Consider the following 19178-nt stretch of genomic DNA (forward strand, 5'->3'; position numbering starts at 1 on the left):
ATGTTATTTTGAGAAGACATGATTGCTTTGTTAGTATGCTTGAAGTATTATGGTTTTTATGTCAATATTAAACTTTTATCTTGAATCTTTCGGATCTGAAAATTCATGCCACAATTGAGAGAATTACATTGAAAATTCTAAGTAGCATTCCACATCAAAAATTCTGTTTTTATCATTTAGCTACTCGAGGACGAGCAGGAATTAAGCTTGGGGATGCTTGATACGTCTCCAACGTATCTATAATTTTTTATTGTTCCATGCTACTATATATTCTGTTTTGGATGTTTAATGGGCTTTATTATACACTTTTATATTATTTTTGGGACTAACCTATTAACTGGAGGCCCAGCCCAAATTGCTATTTTTTTGCCTATTTCAGTGTTTCGCGGAAAAGAATATCAAACGGAGTCCAAACAGAATGAAACCGTCGGGAACATGATCCAGAGGACTTGGAGTGGACGTCAAGCAATCAACGAGGAGTCCACGAGGCAGGGGGCACGCCTACCCCCCTGGGCGCGCCCTCCACCCTCATGGGCCCCTCGTGGCTCCACCGACCTACTTCTTCCTCCTATATATACCTACGTACCCCAAAACCATCCAGGAGCACCACAAAAACCTATTTCCACCGCCGCAACCGTCTGTACCCGTGAGATCCCATCTTGGGGCCTTTTTCGGTGCTGTGCCGAAGGGGGCATCGATCACGGAGGGCTTCTACATCAACACCATAGCCTCTCCGATGATGTGTGAGTAGTTTACCTCAGACCTTCGGGTCCATAGTTATTAGCTAGATGGCTTCTTCTCTCTCTTTGGATCTCAATACCAAGTTCTCCTCGATTCTCTTGGAGATCTATTCGATGTAATCTTCTTCTGCGGTGTGTTTGTCGAGATCCGATGAATTGTGGGTTGATGATCAAGATTATCTATGAACAATATTTGAATCTCCTCTAAATTCTTTTATGTATGATTGGTTATCTTTGCAAGTCTCTTCGAATTATCAGTTTGGTTTGGCCTACTAGATTGATCTTTCTTGCAATGGGAGAAGTGCTTAGCTTTGGGTTCAATCTTGCGGTGCTCGATCCCAGTGACAGTAGGGGAAACGACACGTATTGTATTGTTGCCATCGAGGATAAAAAGATGGGGTTTATATCATATTGCATGAGTTTATCCCTCTACATCATGTCATCTTGCTTAAAGCGTTACTCCATTCTTATGAACTTAATACTCTAGATGCATGCTGGATAGCGGTTGATGTGTGGAGTAATAGTAGTAGATGCAGGCAGGAGTCGGTCTACTTGTCGCGGACGTGATGCCTATATACATGATCATACCTAGATATTCTCATAACTATGCTAAATTCTATCAATTGCTCGACAGTAATTTGTTCACCCACCGTAATACTTATGCTATCTTGAGAGAAGCCACTAGTGAAACCTATGGCCCCCGGGTCTATTTTTCATCATATTAATCTCCCGTCAACAAGCTATTTCTATTACCGTTTATTTTGCTTTATTTACTTTTACTCCTTATCATAAAAATACCAAAAATATTATCTTATCATCTCTATCAGATCTCACTTTTGCAAGTGGCCGTGAAGGGATTGACAACCCCTTTATCGCGTTGGTTGCAAGGTTCTTATTTGTTTGTGTAGGTGCGTGGGACTTGGGTGTGGCTTCCTACTGGATTGATACCTTGGTTCTCAAAACCGAGGGAAATACTTACGCTGCTTTACTGCATCACCCTTTCCTCTTCAAGGAAAAACCAACGCAGTGCTCAAGAGGTAGCAAGAAGGATTTCTGGCGCCGTTGCCGCGGAGTCTACGCACAAGTCAAGACATACCAAGTACCCATCACAAACCCTTATCCCTCGCATTACATTATTTGCCATTTGCCTCTCGTTTTCCTCTCCCCCACTTCACCCTTGCCGTTTTATTCGCCCTCTCTTTCCGTCCGCCTCTTTTTCACTTGGTTCTTGTTTGCTCGTGTGTTGGATTGCTTGTTTGTCACGATGGCTCAAGATAATACTAAATTGTGTGACTTTCCCAATACCAACAACAATGATTTTCTTAGCACTCCGATTGCTCCTCTTACCGAAGCTGAATCTTGTGAAATTAATGCTGCTTTGCTGAATCTTGTCATGAAAGATCAATTCGCCGGCCTTCCTAGTGAAGATGCCACTACCCATCTAAATAGCTTTGTCGATTTGTGTGATATGCAAAAGAAAAAAGATGTGGACAATGATATTGTCAAATTGAAGCTATTTCCTTTTTCGCTTAGAGATCGTGCTAAAACTTGGTTTTCGTCTTTGCCTAAAAATAGTATTGATTCATGGAATAAGTGCAAAGATGCTTTTATCTCTAAATATTTTCCTCCCACTAGGATCATCCCTCTTAGAAACGATATTATGAATTTTAAGCAACTTGAGCATGAACATGTTGCACAAGCTTGGGAGAGAATGAAATGAATGACACGGCATCCTCATTAGGAGTACCGGAAAATTGATTTTTCATAACAAGATTCAGCAAAGCAGTATTAATATCACAAGAGTCCACACTAGTGGCGGGAGGAGCAATCGGAGTGCCAATAAAATCATTGTTGTTGGTATTTGAGAAATCACATAACTTGGTGTTCTCTTGAGTCGTGATGCCCACACAACAAGATTGCACTAAAAAACAGATCCGGCAGCAAAACGGTGAACGGGAAAAGAGAGGCGAATAAAACGGCAAATTTTTGTGAAGTGGGGGGGAGGAAAGCGAGAGGCAAATGGCAAATAACGTAAATTGCAAGGAGATGAGATTTGTGATTAGAAACCTGGTATATGTTGAAGATCCTCCCCGGTAACGGCGCCAGAAATTCCTTTTGATGTCGCTTGAAGCTATGTCGGTATTTCCCCAAAGAAGAAGGGATGATGTAGCACAACGGCGGTAGGTATTTCCCTCAGATATGAAACCAAGGTTATCGAACCAGTAGGAGAACCAAGCAACACAACGTAAACAGCCCCTGCACACAGATAACAAATCCTCGCAACCCGGCATGTTAAAGGGGTTGTCAATACCTTCCGGGGTACGGTGCCTCAAGATAGGCAAACGGACGTGAGATAAATTGTAGTAGATTGATAGATCGAACGCCAAATAAAATAAATAGAAAAAAACGCAGCAAGGTTTTTTTGTATTTTGGTTTAATAGATCTGAAAAAGATGCAAGAGAAAAGTAGATCGCAAAGGCAAATATATGAGAAAGAAGACCCGGGGGCCGTAGGTTTCACTAGTGGCTTCTCTCGAGAAAAACAGCAAACGGTGGGTAAACAAATTATTGTTGGGCAATTGAGAGAACTTCGAATAATCATGACGATATCCAGGCAATGATCATTATATAGGCATCACGTCCAAGATTAGTAGACCGACTCCTGCCTGCATCTACTACTATTACTCCACACATCGACCGCTATCCAGCATGCATCTAGTGTATTAAGTTCATGGAAAAACGGAGTAATGCAATAAGACCGATGACATGATGTAGACAAGATCTACCTATGTAGAGATAGACCCCATCGTTTATCCTTAGTAGCAACGATACAGACGTGTGGTTCCCCTTCTGTCACTGGGATCAAGCACCGTAAGATCGAACCCACTACAAAGCACCTCTTCCATTGCAAGATAAATAGATCAAGTTGGCCAAACAAAACCCAAATATCGGAGAAGAAATACGAGGCTATAAGCAATCATGCATATAAGAGATCAAAGAAACTCAAATAACTTTCATGGATATAAAAAGATATAACTGATCATAAACTCAAAGTTCATCAGATCCCAACAAACACACCGCAAAAGAGTTACATCATATGGATCTCCAAGAGACCATTGTATTGAGAATTCAGCGAGAGAGGAGAAAGCCATCTAGCTACTAACTACGGCCCCGAAGGTCTACAAACAACTACTCACGCATCATCGGAGAGGCACCAATGGAGGTGGTGAACCCCATCCGAGATGGTGTCTAGATTGGATCTGGTGGTTCTGGACCCTGCGGCGGCTGGATGAATATTTCGTCGACTCCCCTAGGGTTTTGGGAATATTGGGGTATTTATAGAGCAAAGAGGCGGTCCGGGGGGCACCCGAGGTGGGCACAACCCACCAGGGCGCGCCTGGGCCTCCTGGCGCGCCCTGGTGGGTTGTGCCTCCCTCGAGGCACCCCCCAGGCGCAGCCAGGGCCCATTACATTCCTTCTGGTCCAAAAAAATCTCCGTAAAGTTTCGTTGCATTTAGACTCCGTCTGATATTGATTTCCTGCGATGTAAAAAACATGCAGAAAACAGCAACTGGCACTTGGCACTATGTCAATAGGTTAGTACCCAAAAATGATATAAAATGATTATAAGACATCCAAGATTGATAATATAACAGCATGGAACAATCAAAAATTATAGATACATTGGAGACGTATAAATTATAAAGAAGCTCTACAGGTATCTCCGAAGGTTATTTTTGGGTTGGCATAGATCGAGATTAGGATTTGTCACTCCGAGTATCAGAGAGGTATCTCTGGGCCCTCTCGATAATACACATCATATGAAGCCTTGCAAGCAAAGTGACTAATGAGTTAGTTACAGGATGATGTATTACGGAACGAGTAAAGAGACTTTCCGGTAACGAGATTGAACTAGGTATGAAGATATTGACGATCGAATCTCGGGCAAGTAACATACCGATGACAAAGGGAATAATGTATGTTGTCATAACGGTTCGACCGATAAAGATCTTCGTAGAATATGTGGGAGCCAATATGAGCATCCAGGTTCCGCTGTTGGTTATTGACCGGAGAGGTGTCTCGGTCATGTCTACATTGTTCTCGAACCCATAGTGTCCGCACGCTTAACGTTCGATGACGATTTATATTATATGAATTATGTGATTTGGTGACCGAATGTTGTTCGGAGTCCCGGATGAGATCACGGACATGACGAGGAGTCTCGAGATTGTCGAGAGGTAAATATTGATATATTGGATGATAGTATTCGGACACCGGAAGTGTTCCGGAATGTATCGGGTACATATCGGAGTACCGGGGGGGGGGCTTACCGGAACCCCCCGGGGGAAGACATGGGCCATAGGAGGGAGGCACACCAGCCCACAAGGGGTGGCGCCCCCCCCCCCCCCCCAAGGAAGGCGACCGATAGGATTAGGGGAGGGGGCGGCGCCCTCCTCGTTCCTTCTCCCCCCTCTCTCTTCCCCTCTTTCCTCCTCCGGTAAAAGGAAAGGGGGGCGAATCCAACTAGGAGCCCAAGTAGGATTCCTCCTACTTGGGCGCGCCTAGAGCTGGCTCCCTCCCCCTCCCTCCTTTATATATACGTGGGGATGGGGCGCCTAGAACACAGATCAACTATTCCTAGCCGTGTGCGGTGCCCTCCTCCACAGTTTACGCCTCCGGTCATATTCACGTAGTGCTTAGGCGAAACTCTCCCTCGACACTTTGCTGGATTAAGATTTCGAGGGACATCATCAAGCTGAACGTGTGCAGAACTCGGAGATGCCGTACGTTTGGTGCTTGATCGATCAGAACGAGAAGAAGTTCGACTACATCAACCGCGTTAACAAATGCTTCCGCTTTCGGTCTACGAGGGTACGTGTACACACTCTCCCCCTCTCGTTGCTATCCATCTCCTAGATAGATCTTGCGTGAGCTTATTTTTTTTTTTGAAATTGCATGCTACGTTCCCCAACATGAAGTTCTCATCAGCCTTCTTCAGGGAAGTCACTACGCATAAGAACAAACCTCCGCTCATTCGAAGGCGACGTCGAAACAAACCTTCGTGGTATGTTGGGTTCAGTGTGAAGTAGTTTGTGGACAGAAGTCGTGCACCGGCAATCCTATCATGGGGAATAACTCTCCATCCCTATATGGAACCCTTGAAGTATATTATGTGCTCCTCTGTCTTCTCCATTTCCTCTTGGATGCTCATCATCATCATGTTAGGATTTTCGTATTTCAAATCCGACGAAACGATGAAATCGTTGAATATGAATTTGTCAAGGTTCGTGTTTTCATAACCATATTCCTCGACGGATCCATCGGTGACCTAGAGATGACAAATAGAATAAAAAAATTGCTTGGATATTTCATCCAACACATAGGGCGCGAGGTGTATATCCGGGGGAGTTGGACATACCGGGCTGGCGTTTGGTGGCGGCGACCTTGACCGATTGCGGTAGGGTCGGCAGCGGTGTGGGTTGGGGACGATAGCACAACAACAATGATGGCAAAACTACCGTGGGGTGGGGTGAGGGCGGGAGGGGGGGGGTGGTCTTCAAGTGAATTTGTGCGGCCTCTTGCGGTTAGTCCTATATGGCCGACGCGTTCAGCCGTCCCTATATCCGCCCCAGATATGGGTCGAATATGAGGACTGCCGGTTAGCCCAAATATTTGGGTTGAATTTGTCTGGTCCGATTGAGTGGATCTTTTCTGTTCAGGCAGATTGTCTGAACATTTGAGGCGGATATGAAGGCTTCATTGCAGATGCTATAACCAGCCATGCATCGCATGGCTCTCGTCAATTTGGATCTAGTAGCTCGTCAATTCTGCCAGAAAAGGACCTTTAATTAAAGGAGGGCGTACGTTGATCGGTACCCCACTCCCACCGATGTTGCAAACTTGCAATGCTCCTTGATGCCTGGCTGAGATTTTCCTTGGCCCCGCTGGAAAAGCAGGAGCCGTACAAAACATCATATTCGGTGTGATTAATTTCTTGCTCACTCTAGCAAGCCGACATGCATGATTATCTTGACGGTTTTTGTTTTCTGATGTAAAATGTGTGACGCTGCTAGGCCACAAATTATAAATGGAATCTATATATGCTTATGTCTGCAAAGTTTCCTTTCAGTGTGGAATTTATGTTTGGATTCTGCCATTTTTGTTTATGATTTTATTACATTAGGGCGTACGCATCGTCGTACAACTCAGTTGATTATATATATGGACGCGTGCATCGCGTGCAATGCAGAGCAATAAAACTACGATGCAGCGACGACGTCGTCGCAGCTCAAGAAGAATTACCGCGGAGGGCCAACAAGAACGCCAGCCACGCAACAAAGGAGGCGGTAGCCATGGCGTCCTCCTCCCGCTCCCACCAAGAAGCGGAGCTCGATGGCGACCACATCTCCTCCCCACTCCGTAAGCTCGTCGTCTCTGCTGTCTGCCTGCACGCGCCTGCTGCTGCTGCTGGCCATTTAACCGGTCTCTGCTCCCCATGCAGTGCCGTCGTCGACGTCGCGCAGCTCGCCGGAGCGGGATGAGGAGGAGGAGGAGGGGGAGAACTCGCCGATCGAGCAGGTGGCGCTGACGGTGCCGGTGGGCGACGACCCGGACACGCCGGTGCTCACCTTCCGGATGTGGGTCCTCGGCGTCCTCTCCTGCGCCGTGCTCTCCTTCCTCAACCAGTTCTTCTGGTACCGCAAGGAGCCGCTCACAGTCACCGCCATCTCCGCCCAGGTCGCCGTCGTGCCGCTCGGCCGGCTCATGGCGGCCGCGCTGCCGGAGCGCGCCTTCTTCCGCGGCAGGCCGTACGAGTTCACCCTCAACCCAGGGCCGTTCAACGTGAAGGAGCACGTGCTGATCACCATCTTCGCCAACGCCGGCGCCGGCACCGTCTACGCCATCCACGTCGTCACCGCCGTCCGCGTCTTCTACGGCAAGAATCTATCCTTCTTCGTCTCCCTCCTCGTCGTCCTCACCACGCAGGTGCTCGGGTTCGGGTGGGCGGGGATTTTCCGGCGGTACCTCGTGGAGCCGGCGACCATGTGGTGGCCGGCCAACCTCGTGCAGGTCTCCCTCTTCAGGTACACGCTTCCCACATCTCCGGCAAGCAACATGATTAGCTTCAACCGCTTATATTAGTCATCACATTACAAACAACTTAATCCTTGGTCAGAGGGTTGACTTGTTGATGCTTGAGCTTAATTCACAAGCCATGATTATTTACTAATACAGTATTACTTTTTGATACTATTAAAATGTATGCTTACTGCAAGTAAGAGTTTCTTTGATTTGGTTGAGCAAAGACTATTCATGGCTAGCTACCTGTGGATCATGAGTTAATGACACGTCAAAATTACATCATGATCACGTGGTCTGAGTTGGAGGGAAGTAGCCGGTTCTAAATTCAATAGTACTTCGATGGGATTTTTGTTGGATGGCTTCCGCGGTTCAGATAGCCCGGTCCGAACAGTTGTAAGGTTTACCGGTCCGTTTTGAAAATGTCTTTACCCATGCGTTTCGCATCCCTCACGCACGCAACACATGAGGATTTTCCCGCCAGTAGCCATGTTGGACCGCCTCATCACCTCCCTCACGAGTGCGGCACATGAGGATTTCCCCGCCATGTCAGACCGCCTCGTCGGCGCATACGTCAATCCGAACATAATTTTGACTGTATTTGCTCCCTCAAATCACGTTGGAGGTGTCGTTCGAGCAATTTAGGACATGTATACCCACAAAAAAAAATTTAGGGCATGTTGTATGAAAATTCCTTCCGTGTGGTTAGTGGTTAGTTGTCGCCAATGTAATTTACTCTTAAGAAAAATCAATAGCTTACACAAACATATAATGGAAATGTACAATTCTCCTTTAGAAGAACTTAATGCATTTTTCTCATCAGGGCGCTCCATGAGAAAGAAAGACGTCGAAAAGGCGGCTTCACGCGCAACCAGTTCTTCCTGGTGGCGTTCGTCAGTAGCTTCGCATACTACGTCTTCCCGGGCTATCTGTTTCAGATGCTCACCTCCCTCTCCTGGATCTGCTGGGTCTTCCCCCACTCAGTGCTTGTCCAGCAGCTCGGCTCAGGCCTCCACGGGCTCGGCATTGGCACGATCGGCCTCGACTGGGCGTCTGTCTCCTCCTACCTTGGGAGCCCTCTCGTCAGCCCCTGGTTTGCCACCGTAAATGTCGGCGCGGGCTTCTTCATCATCATGTATGTAATCACCCCTATCGGGTACTGGTTTAACTTCTACAAGGCACGGACCTTCCCTATCTTCTCTGCCGATCTCTTCACCTCGACCGGGCAGAAGTACAACATCTCGGCCATCGTGGACGACCATTTCCATTTCGACACGGAGGCCTACGAGAGAAATGGGCCACTATATCTCAGCACTCTATTGGCAATCACATACGGTGTCAGCTTCGCATCACTAACTGCGACGATCGTTCATGTTCTCTTGTTCCATGGAAGGTAAATATTTGTCAGTTTGTTGCGCAAGATCACATGGTCGCGGCAACTAAGGATTGTGATTCTTGTGTCCAGCGAAATTTTGCAGTTAAGTAGATCAACATTTCAAGGGAAAAGCATGGACATACATACAAAGCTAATGAGGAGATATAAGAAGGTCCCTGAGTGGTGGTTCATCTGCATCCTTCTTGTTAGCATTGCTGCCACTATATTTGCTTGTGAGTATTACATCGAGCAGCTCCAGCTGCCCTGGTGGGGAGTACTGCTTGCATGTGTCATTGCCTTTTTCTTCACCCTCCCAATTGGAATCATCACAGCGACAACAAACCAGGTAAGGATTCCAACAACTTGCATGATCTAGAGCACCGGACCCACAACTCACATTCTTCCACTATATGCAGACCCCGGGATTAAACATCGTCACAGAGTATATCATCGGGTACTTGTACCCTGGACGACCCGTCGCGAATATGTGCTTTAAGGTTTACGGTTATATCAGCATGCATCAAGCTTTGATGTTTCTGCAAGATTTTAAGTTGGGCCACTACATGAAGATTCCCCCAAGGACAATGTTTATGGCTCAGGTAAGCGCCACTAAGCCATATACGTAGTTTATCTGTCATTTCCGCTCCACCAGAGTCCAGAGCACACAAGATCATGTTGTATTGTGACAATAAGCAACAACTTCTTGGTAAAATGGCAGGTTGCAGGAACATCAATTGCGGCATTTGTGTACCTTGGAACGGCATGGTGGCTGATGGACACAATCCCCAACATCTGCAACATTGACCTTCTCTCAGCGGACAACCCCTGGACATGCCCCACTGATCATGTGTTCTATGATGCGTCGGTCATATGGGGACTTATTGGACCGCGCAGAATATTTGGGGTCTTGGGAACTTACTCGGCAGTGAACTGGTTCTTCTTGGGAGGTGCTATTGCTCCGCTGTTGGTATGGTTTGCACACAAGGCATTCCCCAGCCAGAATTGGATCTTACTCATCAACATGCCCGTGATGATCGGTTGCACTGTCAAGATGCCGCCTGCCACTGCAGTAAACTACACCACATGGATACTTGTTGGGTTTCTGTCAGGTTATGTGGTTTATAGGTATCGACGTGACTGGTGGGAGCGGCACAATTACCTGCTCTCGGGTGCACTAGATGCAGGTTTGGCGTTCATGGCTGTCTTAATTTACTTGTGCCTAGGCTTGGAGAACATTAGTTTGAATTGGTGGGGCAATGACTTGGATGGATGTCCCCTGGCTTCTTGCCCCACTGCTAAAGGTATAGTTGTCAAGGGGTGCCCTGTGTACAACTGAAATTTTTTCTCAGGTCCTGATTTTTTTCCAAAAGTGAGCAAGCATGCATCGACGTAAATAAAAAATGTCTGTTCGATCCTTTCAAAGATGAGAAAACTAGCGTTATTCTATTGTTCAAAATATCAGAAAACGGGAACCTCGATAGTAACCTCCTAAAGAACAATTTTAATGCGAATAGGTTTTGCTGCAAAGTTAACTATTGTTCTGGCCTGTAAATGTACTGATTCCTTGATTCTTGAAACCTAGGGAAAGCAGTTTACATTGAAATTTATCACCACTAGTAAAAAAAATGATCACCGAGTATTTTAAGTAGTGAACTACTATTATTTCCATGAGGAGTACGGGACTACATTGATTTTTGCACTATAACTCGAACACGTTGGGTGCTAGCAACGCCCAACAACTTCACCACTCATGCGTCCACCTAGTCTTCTCCTGCTAACGGCGACCAAAAATGCTATGCTCAGACTAGTCCATGGTGGAGCTAATCGGGAGAGGTCGACGACTGACGTAATCGAACTAGGTTGGAGGGGCCCGACGAGGATGCGGTGTGGCGCAATGACTATATCTCGCTTATTTTGAGTTATAAGTTGCGCTCCCCTTCGGTGCTCCTGCAAGTGGTTCATCCCGCCAAACAATTTCCTTTTCCTCACGGTCGCCTCTCTGGAGTATGTGCGTTCCTTCACCCACGAGATACCGGGTACTGGACCGGTCTTCTTTTGTTTCTTTTTTTGTTTTTTCTATTCCTATTTCTTTGTTCAATTTTTATTTCATTATTATTATTTCTTTCTTAATTCCTCTTTAATCAGGTTCTTTTTTGTTCATAGTGTTTACAGAAAAATGCTCATAGCTGTATTTAAAAATGTTTGTCATTGTATTCACAAATTATTAATCGTATTTTCTTATAAAATCAATATGTACTTAGTGTTTAAAAATCATTATCTATGACTTTTCAAAATACGCAATGAACATTATTAAATCCATGGAGACAATTGTTAAATATAATTTTTTTAATTACAACATGAAAATTTTAAATTGCAATAATGTGATGAATTGTTTTAGTACACTTGATGAACACTTTTTAAAATGTGTTCACTCATTTGAAAATTGTTCAATAACTTAAAGAAGTGTTAACACATTTTTCTATAATGTTCATACAATTTTTTTAAAAATGGCCGCGCTTGTTGAAAAGGTTTATGTAAGTTTTAAAGTTTTCATGAAATTTAAATGGCTATCATTTTATCGTAAAATATGTATAACAATTGTTTTATACATATGCACAAATATGTGTTCATGTTTTTAAAGGATGTATTCGCAAGGTCAAGGACAGGTTTCATACACTAAAATATTGAGAACGAAAAAGGAACAACAACCTAACAAATGGAAAGAAAATTGGCTACACTTTCGGTCACGTGTGAGCGAAAGATTGCAAGAACAAAAAAAAATGATACGAATCTAGTAAGAGGCAATGTGAGAAAACCACTTGTTGGGCGAGTTACGTGCAAAAGATGATGGGAGCGCTACTTGTTCTTGCATAAAAAATGGTGACTGCCACCTGTAACTCATTGGAAGCGAGATGTAAATGCGGCCACTATTTAGGGGATCCGTAGTGGAGGTGAATCCTATATTGCACGCTTTGCGACAGAATATCGGGATAACAAATAAACGGAGCAAACTTGGGCCCGCCCAAATTCCTTTACCTTTTTCACTATATTGGGAAGCTTCTATTGATGGTTTTTTGGATTTAGAAAGATTATAAATATTTTTCATTTTTTGGTTGCTTTTCTGTTAGTCTTATATATTTTTATTTCTTTTCTTGTCTGATTTTTCTTCTTATAGTTTTTTTTGCCTTTTCAAAATGATCAAAAAATTTAGGAAATTTCTTTCAAAATATCATCAATTTTAAAATGCTCACCATCTTAAAATCTTCGCATATGGTTTTTGAAAAATTCCACAATTCTTGGAAAATAATGTTCATATTATTGCACAAAAAATGTTCACAGATTTAAAAAATATCCAGATCTTGATAATAAAAGGTCATAAATAATTTTTAAAATCTTTCATATTCAAAAAATATCATTTTTTTTAATGATAGATTTTCCAAATAAATTATGTGCATTTTCTAGATTCTTGAAAGAAACTCTTAACATTTTTAAAAGTCTATAATATATATTAATATATTCAGAAAAAATCCAGCTGACCGGTCCTTTTGAAGGGAACTGATTTCAAAACCATAGGAAAATACAATCTTAAAAAAGTGCCTGGGATGAGCCTCTAGGCAGCCTTGAAGTGTTCCATCGCATAAATGAGCACTCTCTGTTATTGTACGTCATTTTAATGCACAATGCATCAAATAGTAGGTCCTTTTTCTCAAAAAGAAAATTCAAATAGAAGGTCCTGGTCGTGGATATTACGACGAGGAGGGACTTCGTTCTCCCTTGTGCTGGATATATGAGGGCTAGAGCTCGAGCGTACTGTATTATCCGGTCGTTCGATTTTGAGTATACTACTTGCGCTTCAGCTGGCCTTTTCTTTCCTCTCTGTTGTTTTTAGCCCCTTAACTTTAATAAAAAAACTGCTTAACTTAAGCAACACTGTTCACACCCAATTTTTTCTTTTTTTGCACGATCACGCTTTTGAGTATCTTGCACCACAATAAAAAAAATATGTTTCTTTATTTTTTTATGATTTTTTACTGTTCACCAGATGCAGACGAGCCCGGCACCGAATTGAATTTTCGCTTTTCTATCCTCTCTTTGTTTTCATTCTCTCCAATCTCTAGCAATGGCATTTTGTCACCATCTCTTAAATGCCACTGTTTCAACTAATAAATTGGAAAAAATTCCACACGATGTTTAGCATTTTGTTTGTTTGCTCCCTTGTTTTGTTGAACTATTTTTTCCTAGTTGAAAAACTTCACAAGCATCTTCGAGTATTTTTTTTAGATCTTTGATGTCATTACGGCCAAATCCACTTTTATTTTTGCGGGGGTACGGCCAAATCCACTTTGATTACCAGCTTTCCACGTTATCATGTCTCACCGCTATAGTAAAGTAGCTTCTGCAGTTTGCATGCATCTATTCGTCCTTTCATTTTTTATTGCCTCCATTTCGACCGACAGCAGGTCCCTATCGGCCGACCTCTCAACAGCGACCTCTCACCAGTCACCCTTGGCACGACGGTCCACCCAACTGGACAACCACTCAGCCTATATAAAAAATCAACCTGATCGAGAAGACAACAAAGAAAAGTGGAAGAAGAAGAAGCTCAAGCTAGCTAGACAACAGGAAGAGCACCCAAGAAAACCACAAGGATCACCAACGAGATGCAGCAAGCGAAGGTGAAGGTGAAGGACGGCTCGAGCGCGCTGAGGGCCAAGGCGAAGATCGCGTGGGCCAAGCTGGCGGAGAAGGTGGAGGCGGCGACGTCGAGGTCGCACGACGAGCGGAAGCTGGCGCACGAGCGCGGCAGGGCCAAGGTTGCCGCCGCCGAGGCGCAGCTGCACCGTGAGAAGGTGGCGCACCGCGAGGCGGCCATGGAGCACCGCCTCCACAAGCACGCCGGCGTGGGCGGCCACAACCACAAGCACGACGCCGGTGGCGTGCACTGAGGCGTGGCGCGTCTAGGGAGCCTGCCAACGTGTGATTTCCTCTATTCTTTTCACTTGTGTACTGTTACATACGTGTGTCGTGGTTATTTGGTCAAGTTATATCTGGAGTGCCATGTGAATTATTGACGTTATGGACGTTTTCATGATTGACTAACTAAGAAACGATTATTCTTAATTTTCTTGATGTATTTATTTTCTTTATATTTGTCCATAATTCACTTCATCTCATGTCCATGTTTTCGCTCTCATATAAAGAAACCAGTTCCCCAGTTCAAGGGAGCTACGAATTATAATTTTGTAATCAAACCAGGAAACACGGTTCATCTTGATCCCTAAAATCTCATATGGTGGTGATGACTGATGAAACTATTCAAAACCCAACTTCCAAAGTTTCAGCAGAGCTCTCGCCTTTTTGGCTATAAGACTATTACTATCTTGTGCTCAGTCAACGTCGAAGGATGCCACATGCATCACTGGCTCCTTCGGTTCAATCTTTCTTTCTTTGGAACCTTGGACACCCCTACTATAGTACTCATACCGCATTCGCGCTTACTGTCAGATCCTCCCCCATGGAGGGATCATCCGTTTGTTCCTCCGGTGCGACAGGTGTCAAGGATGGAGGTGGTGGATTTGAAGAGGAGGTACCCGAGGGAATGGAAGAGGGATATGCCATGACGAAATCACTGGCAGTATGTCCTGGACACCGGTGAGGAGCACTGGGAGGACTCTCCCTGATATGTGGGCACCACTAGACAAGGGAAGCATGAGAAAGGAGACGAGAGCAACATGAGTCTAGTAGACGAGAGCGGGGAGGCCGCAACGTCGCTTTGTTTATAACACCATTTCTCACTCAAGACTGCGACATGGCAAACAAAGTCAGGGGCTCCTTGATTCCTCAGCCCGCTGTCAGCGCCATGCGGCGCAAGATTCCCCTTCAACGATTTTCCCATTGGTGTTGTGGAGAACTGGAGACCGTGGGGATCTTTCTCCCAAGACCCTCTGACCGGATGCTGCTTCCCATGATTCAACCACTGAAATTCCTTCTCGGGTAGCTTCCTGCCGAGCACGGAGAGACTTCACAAGTCCCGTGTAACCTCCTGGCAGGAGGGTTGCGCGGCACTTGGGGGCTACTGATGAGGATGTGGCACACGGGGGGCACCAACTAAGAAGGGCATTCGCAGTCAGATGCTGAGTCAGCTTCTCCATCCCAACTGTTGGTCAAGGAAGCCATCAACTTGCAAGCACTTAGGCTTGGAGCACATTAGTTTGAACTGGTGGGACAATGACTTAGACGGATGCCCCCCTGGTTTCTTGCCCCACTGCTAAAAGTATAGTTGTCAAGGGGTGCCGAGTGTACAACTGAACATTTTCTCGTGAGGTGCGCAGGTCTCGAAGAAATTTGGAAGTGAGCAAGCATACATAAATGTACATAACAAATGCTTATTCAAGCTTTCTAAAATGAGAGAACTAGTATTAATTCTATTGTTCAAAATATCAAAAAGGCAAAAAAAAAAAGGGAGCCTTAGTAGGAACCGCCTAAAGAACAATTTTAGTGCAAGTAGGTTTTTGCTGCGAAATTAACTGTTGTTCCAGCTTGTAGAAGTACTGTTTCGTTGATTCTTTGAAATCTAGGAAAAGCATATTTACCCTGAAATTTACCACACCTAGTAAAAATGTTGATTAGTAGATATTTTGAAGTACTGAACTGCTATTATTTTCCATGATTGAATTTTTTCAGTAACTCGACCGAGTTGGCTGCTTGCAACTCCCAACCACTTCACTACTCACCTGCCCCCTAATCTCCGCAAACACTATATCTTGCCTAGTGCGGGGGCTACATCGCGCTCGCCTACACGCGTTGAGAGATGGGCCGCCATAGTACCGTATTTTCTTTCGTTTTATGACAATGTAGCATGGATCGAAGGAATGTTATGTTGGATTTTTTTTTGCTTCCAGTATGCTCTCAGTTGCCTCAGTAAGTTATGACCATCGCTCTCCGGCCTCAAGTGAGGAGGGCAAATTGTTTGACCAACAAATGCCTCCCTAGTTCCTTCGTCTCGGTCGAGGAAGACACAAGTCCTGTTCTCTATAAAGTAGGAGATTCGTTCTTTTTCTAGATATCCCCTCTTCTTACTCCTCAAGGCCCTATCACAAGACCAAGTGGACCTCATACTACATAAGAGTCACAACGGATCTATCTAATGTCATGGTTGGTTGTCGAATGTGATCTATTCTCGTGTCACATCACTTTCTTTCTTCTCCTTGCATTTGATGAATATTATTGTAATGTACAATGACATTTTTTAATACTGTTTGAGCATATTATTACGCAATGAATAATTTTAGTACATGATGAATATTTTTGCATTACATGTTTCAAATTTTCTGAAATACACAATGAATATTTTATAATAGATGATAACATTTTCTGAACACAGGTTGAACATTTTCTTACGATGAACATCTTTAGATTACAGGATTAACATTTTCTGAAATACACGATGAATATATTTTTAATGCTTGATAACACATTTTTGTTACAGTTGAACCTTTTCTTAGTACATAATTAACATTTTCCAATACACGATTAACATGTTTGTGTATATAGATGAATATATTTTTTGTAAAATGCAAATATTTGTTTATTTAAAAAATTAGCAAACTAAATGTAAAAAAATATGAGGTAATATCACTGGAAGTTATAAAACTTGCGCTCGATGTTCAGTTTGGTGCTAGAACTTTGAAAATACAGAATTGCAGTTACTTAACTTGTCTCGGCGTGCACATACAGTCACAAAATACACACGCATGAGTATCCGTGTTTATGGCCCACCTGTCAGTGAGTGAAAGCACTCAGATGATGCATTTTTGTATAAAACACCATTGGTCGGCTTTTCCCAGGAATAACAAAAGTTCAAAGGTGTTTTGTTCAAAATGCATCAGCCTAGAGCCCCCACTCACTGAAAAGTAGTCCCATACACATGGATACGTCTGCATACGTATTTTGTGACCGTATGTGCATGCTTGAGTCAAATTAAGTGACTGCAATTCGATATATATAAAGTTCTAACACCAAACTAAACATCAAGCGCAAGTTATGTGATTCTCGATGATATTACCTCTAAAAATATATATGTGAACAAATGTTTTTACACGCATGTTTGTCTCTTTTTCTTGAGAGTGCATATGCATGTTGTCTTTTTTCAATTAATAACGAACTTGTCAGAAAAAAATATTAAAGAATAAAAACAGGCACGTCTTTTGTCTCTCTTACATCGAGACAGAGGTATGCCTCGCCATAGGACACCATGCTGAGTGAGACGGCCCATGAGCGTTAGTTCACCAGGTTCTTTTCTTTTTCTTTTTATTTCTTTTACCTTTTATTTATAGTTTGAGACATTCTTAGATCATATATTCTAAAAACTAATTTACTTCATTTTTATAAAAAATGCTCACAGCGATTATGAAAAATGATAACCCAGTGTAAAAAGTTGGTCAGCATAATTTTTAAAAATATTGATAGCATCCATAAAAATGTTTGTACATTAAAGAAAACTCATGAGTTTGAATAAATGTACGTCACATTTTTGAAAAAAGTTTGCACAATGTAAAACCATGTCCGTATAATTCCAATTAAAAAAATTACCACTCATAAATATTTTCACGAGTTTCCAAGATATGTTTTAGATTTTTAAATTTTCATATAAAATGTAACAAATGTTGGCATAATTGATTTTTTTTAATGTTACAAAAAAAATTCCAATGCGTATTTAAAAAACATTTAACATGTACACGGAAACATATTCAAACCATGTATTTGAAATACTGTTAATCATTTGTCTTAAAAACATTAGATGTGTATAAAAATATTTTAGATGTATAACATAAATTTAGGATGTGTATGGAAAAATAGACATAAAACAAATATTTGAAAATAATAATTATGTATTTAAAAAAGGTTTAATATATATAGAAAACTTCTGGTATATGCAAAAAATGTACAATGTATATGGAAAAAGTCGACATGCTATGAATGTTTTTAAAAAAGAAACTAAAAAGAAAATAATAATTAAAACTGTTTTTTAAAACCTATGAAAGTCGGTGAAAACCAAAGAAAAAAACAAACAATAGCAAAAAGGCAGGGGGAAATGGAAAAACCAAGACTAAAAAAGAGTATCCGTACCACTAAGAAAAAAAACTTGCCAGAGAACTACATTACCAGTCCGTCCAAGTATCCGTGCCAGTGACGAGCCGGAGATGCTTCTCGTAATAAGCGAGACATAGCTCCCACGAATAAAAATGACATGTGAACGCTCCAGTGCTCAGCGTTGATGTCCTCTGTAGGCGAGTCCATCCTCTTGCTGCAAGCGAGCTATAGACGATCTGGGTTGGAGGGGCTAACAAGTGGTAATAATCCATGATGTAGCTATGAGGAGAGGCTTGCCGCTGAGAGAATCAAACTACGTTGGAGGGGCTCAGCGTCGCTGCAATTTGGCGCAACGAATATATCTCACTTATTGTTAATCAGAAGGTGTGAGCCCACCAAACAATTTCTATTTTCATGCGGTCGCCTCACTGGAGTATGTGGTTTTTCTCCCGCGAGACGCTATGTGCTGGACTGGTTTAGTTTGCCATTATTTTCTTTCTCATTTTAGTTTTTGCTCTTTCTTTATTTCATTATATTTTTTTTCTTCATGTTTTTTGTAGTGTTTTTTGAAAAATGCTCCTAGTGTACTAACAAAGGTTTGTCATTGTATTTTTAAAAGTTTTTCATTTTTAGTTTTCTAAAATACGTAATGAAAATTATTTAAATACACAATACATATTTTGTTAGATTATGACAGGCAAATCAAACAACCAAGAAAGAAATCAACACAGGGAGACACGAGATTTTAACGTGGAAAACCACTCCAAGGCGAATGAAAAAAAAAAACCATGGGCGCCAGCCAGCAAACTTCACTATATCAGCAGATGTTACAAACGCAGGTGATTTATAACCCATTACCTTATCTCGTGTGGCAGCTTACAAGAGGTATAT

The 19178-nt window shown here is 42.9% G+C and overlaps 2 protein-coding genes across 2 annotated transcripts; both read left to right on the forward strand.

Annotated features, from left to right (window-relative positions):
* Nucleotides 1–6967: 6967 nt before the first annotated feature.
* On the forward strand, nucleotides 6968–10557 carry LOC123169283 (oligopeptide transporter 7). The gene is made up of 6 exons (XM_044587121.1): nucleotides 6968–7159; nucleotides 7242–7824; nucleotides 8643–9212; nucleotides 9285–9540; nucleotides 9611–9793; nucleotides 9913–10557. Exons 1-6 carry the CDS (start codon nucleotides 7093–7095, stop codon nucleotides 10528–10530), a joined length of 2277 nt encoding a protein of 758 aa, XP_044443056.1. The 5' UTR covers nucleotides 6968–7092; the 3' UTR covers nucleotides 10531–10557.
* A 2430-nt stretch (nucleotides 10558–12987) lies between these two features.
* On the forward strand, nucleotides 12988–14294 carry LOC123169284 (uncharacterized). Its single transcript, XM_044587122.1, has one exon. It carries the CDS (start codon nucleotides 13856–13858, stop codon nucleotides 14138–14140), a length of 285 nt encoding a protein of 94 aa, XP_044443057.1. The 5' UTR covers nucleotides 12988–13855; the 3' UTR covers nucleotides 14141–14294.
* The last annotated feature ends 4884 nt before the right edge of the window (nucleotides 14295–19178 follow it).

This window comes from Triticum aestivum, chromosome 7D, assembly GCF_018294505.1.
Source record: "Triticum aestivum cultivar Chinese Spring chromosome 7D, IWGSC CS RefSeq v2.1, whole genome shotgun sequence".
In the NCBI taxonomy this organism is placed as follows: Eukaryota; Viridiplantae; Streptophyta; class Magnoliopsida; order Poales; family Poaceae; genus Triticum; species Triticum aestivum.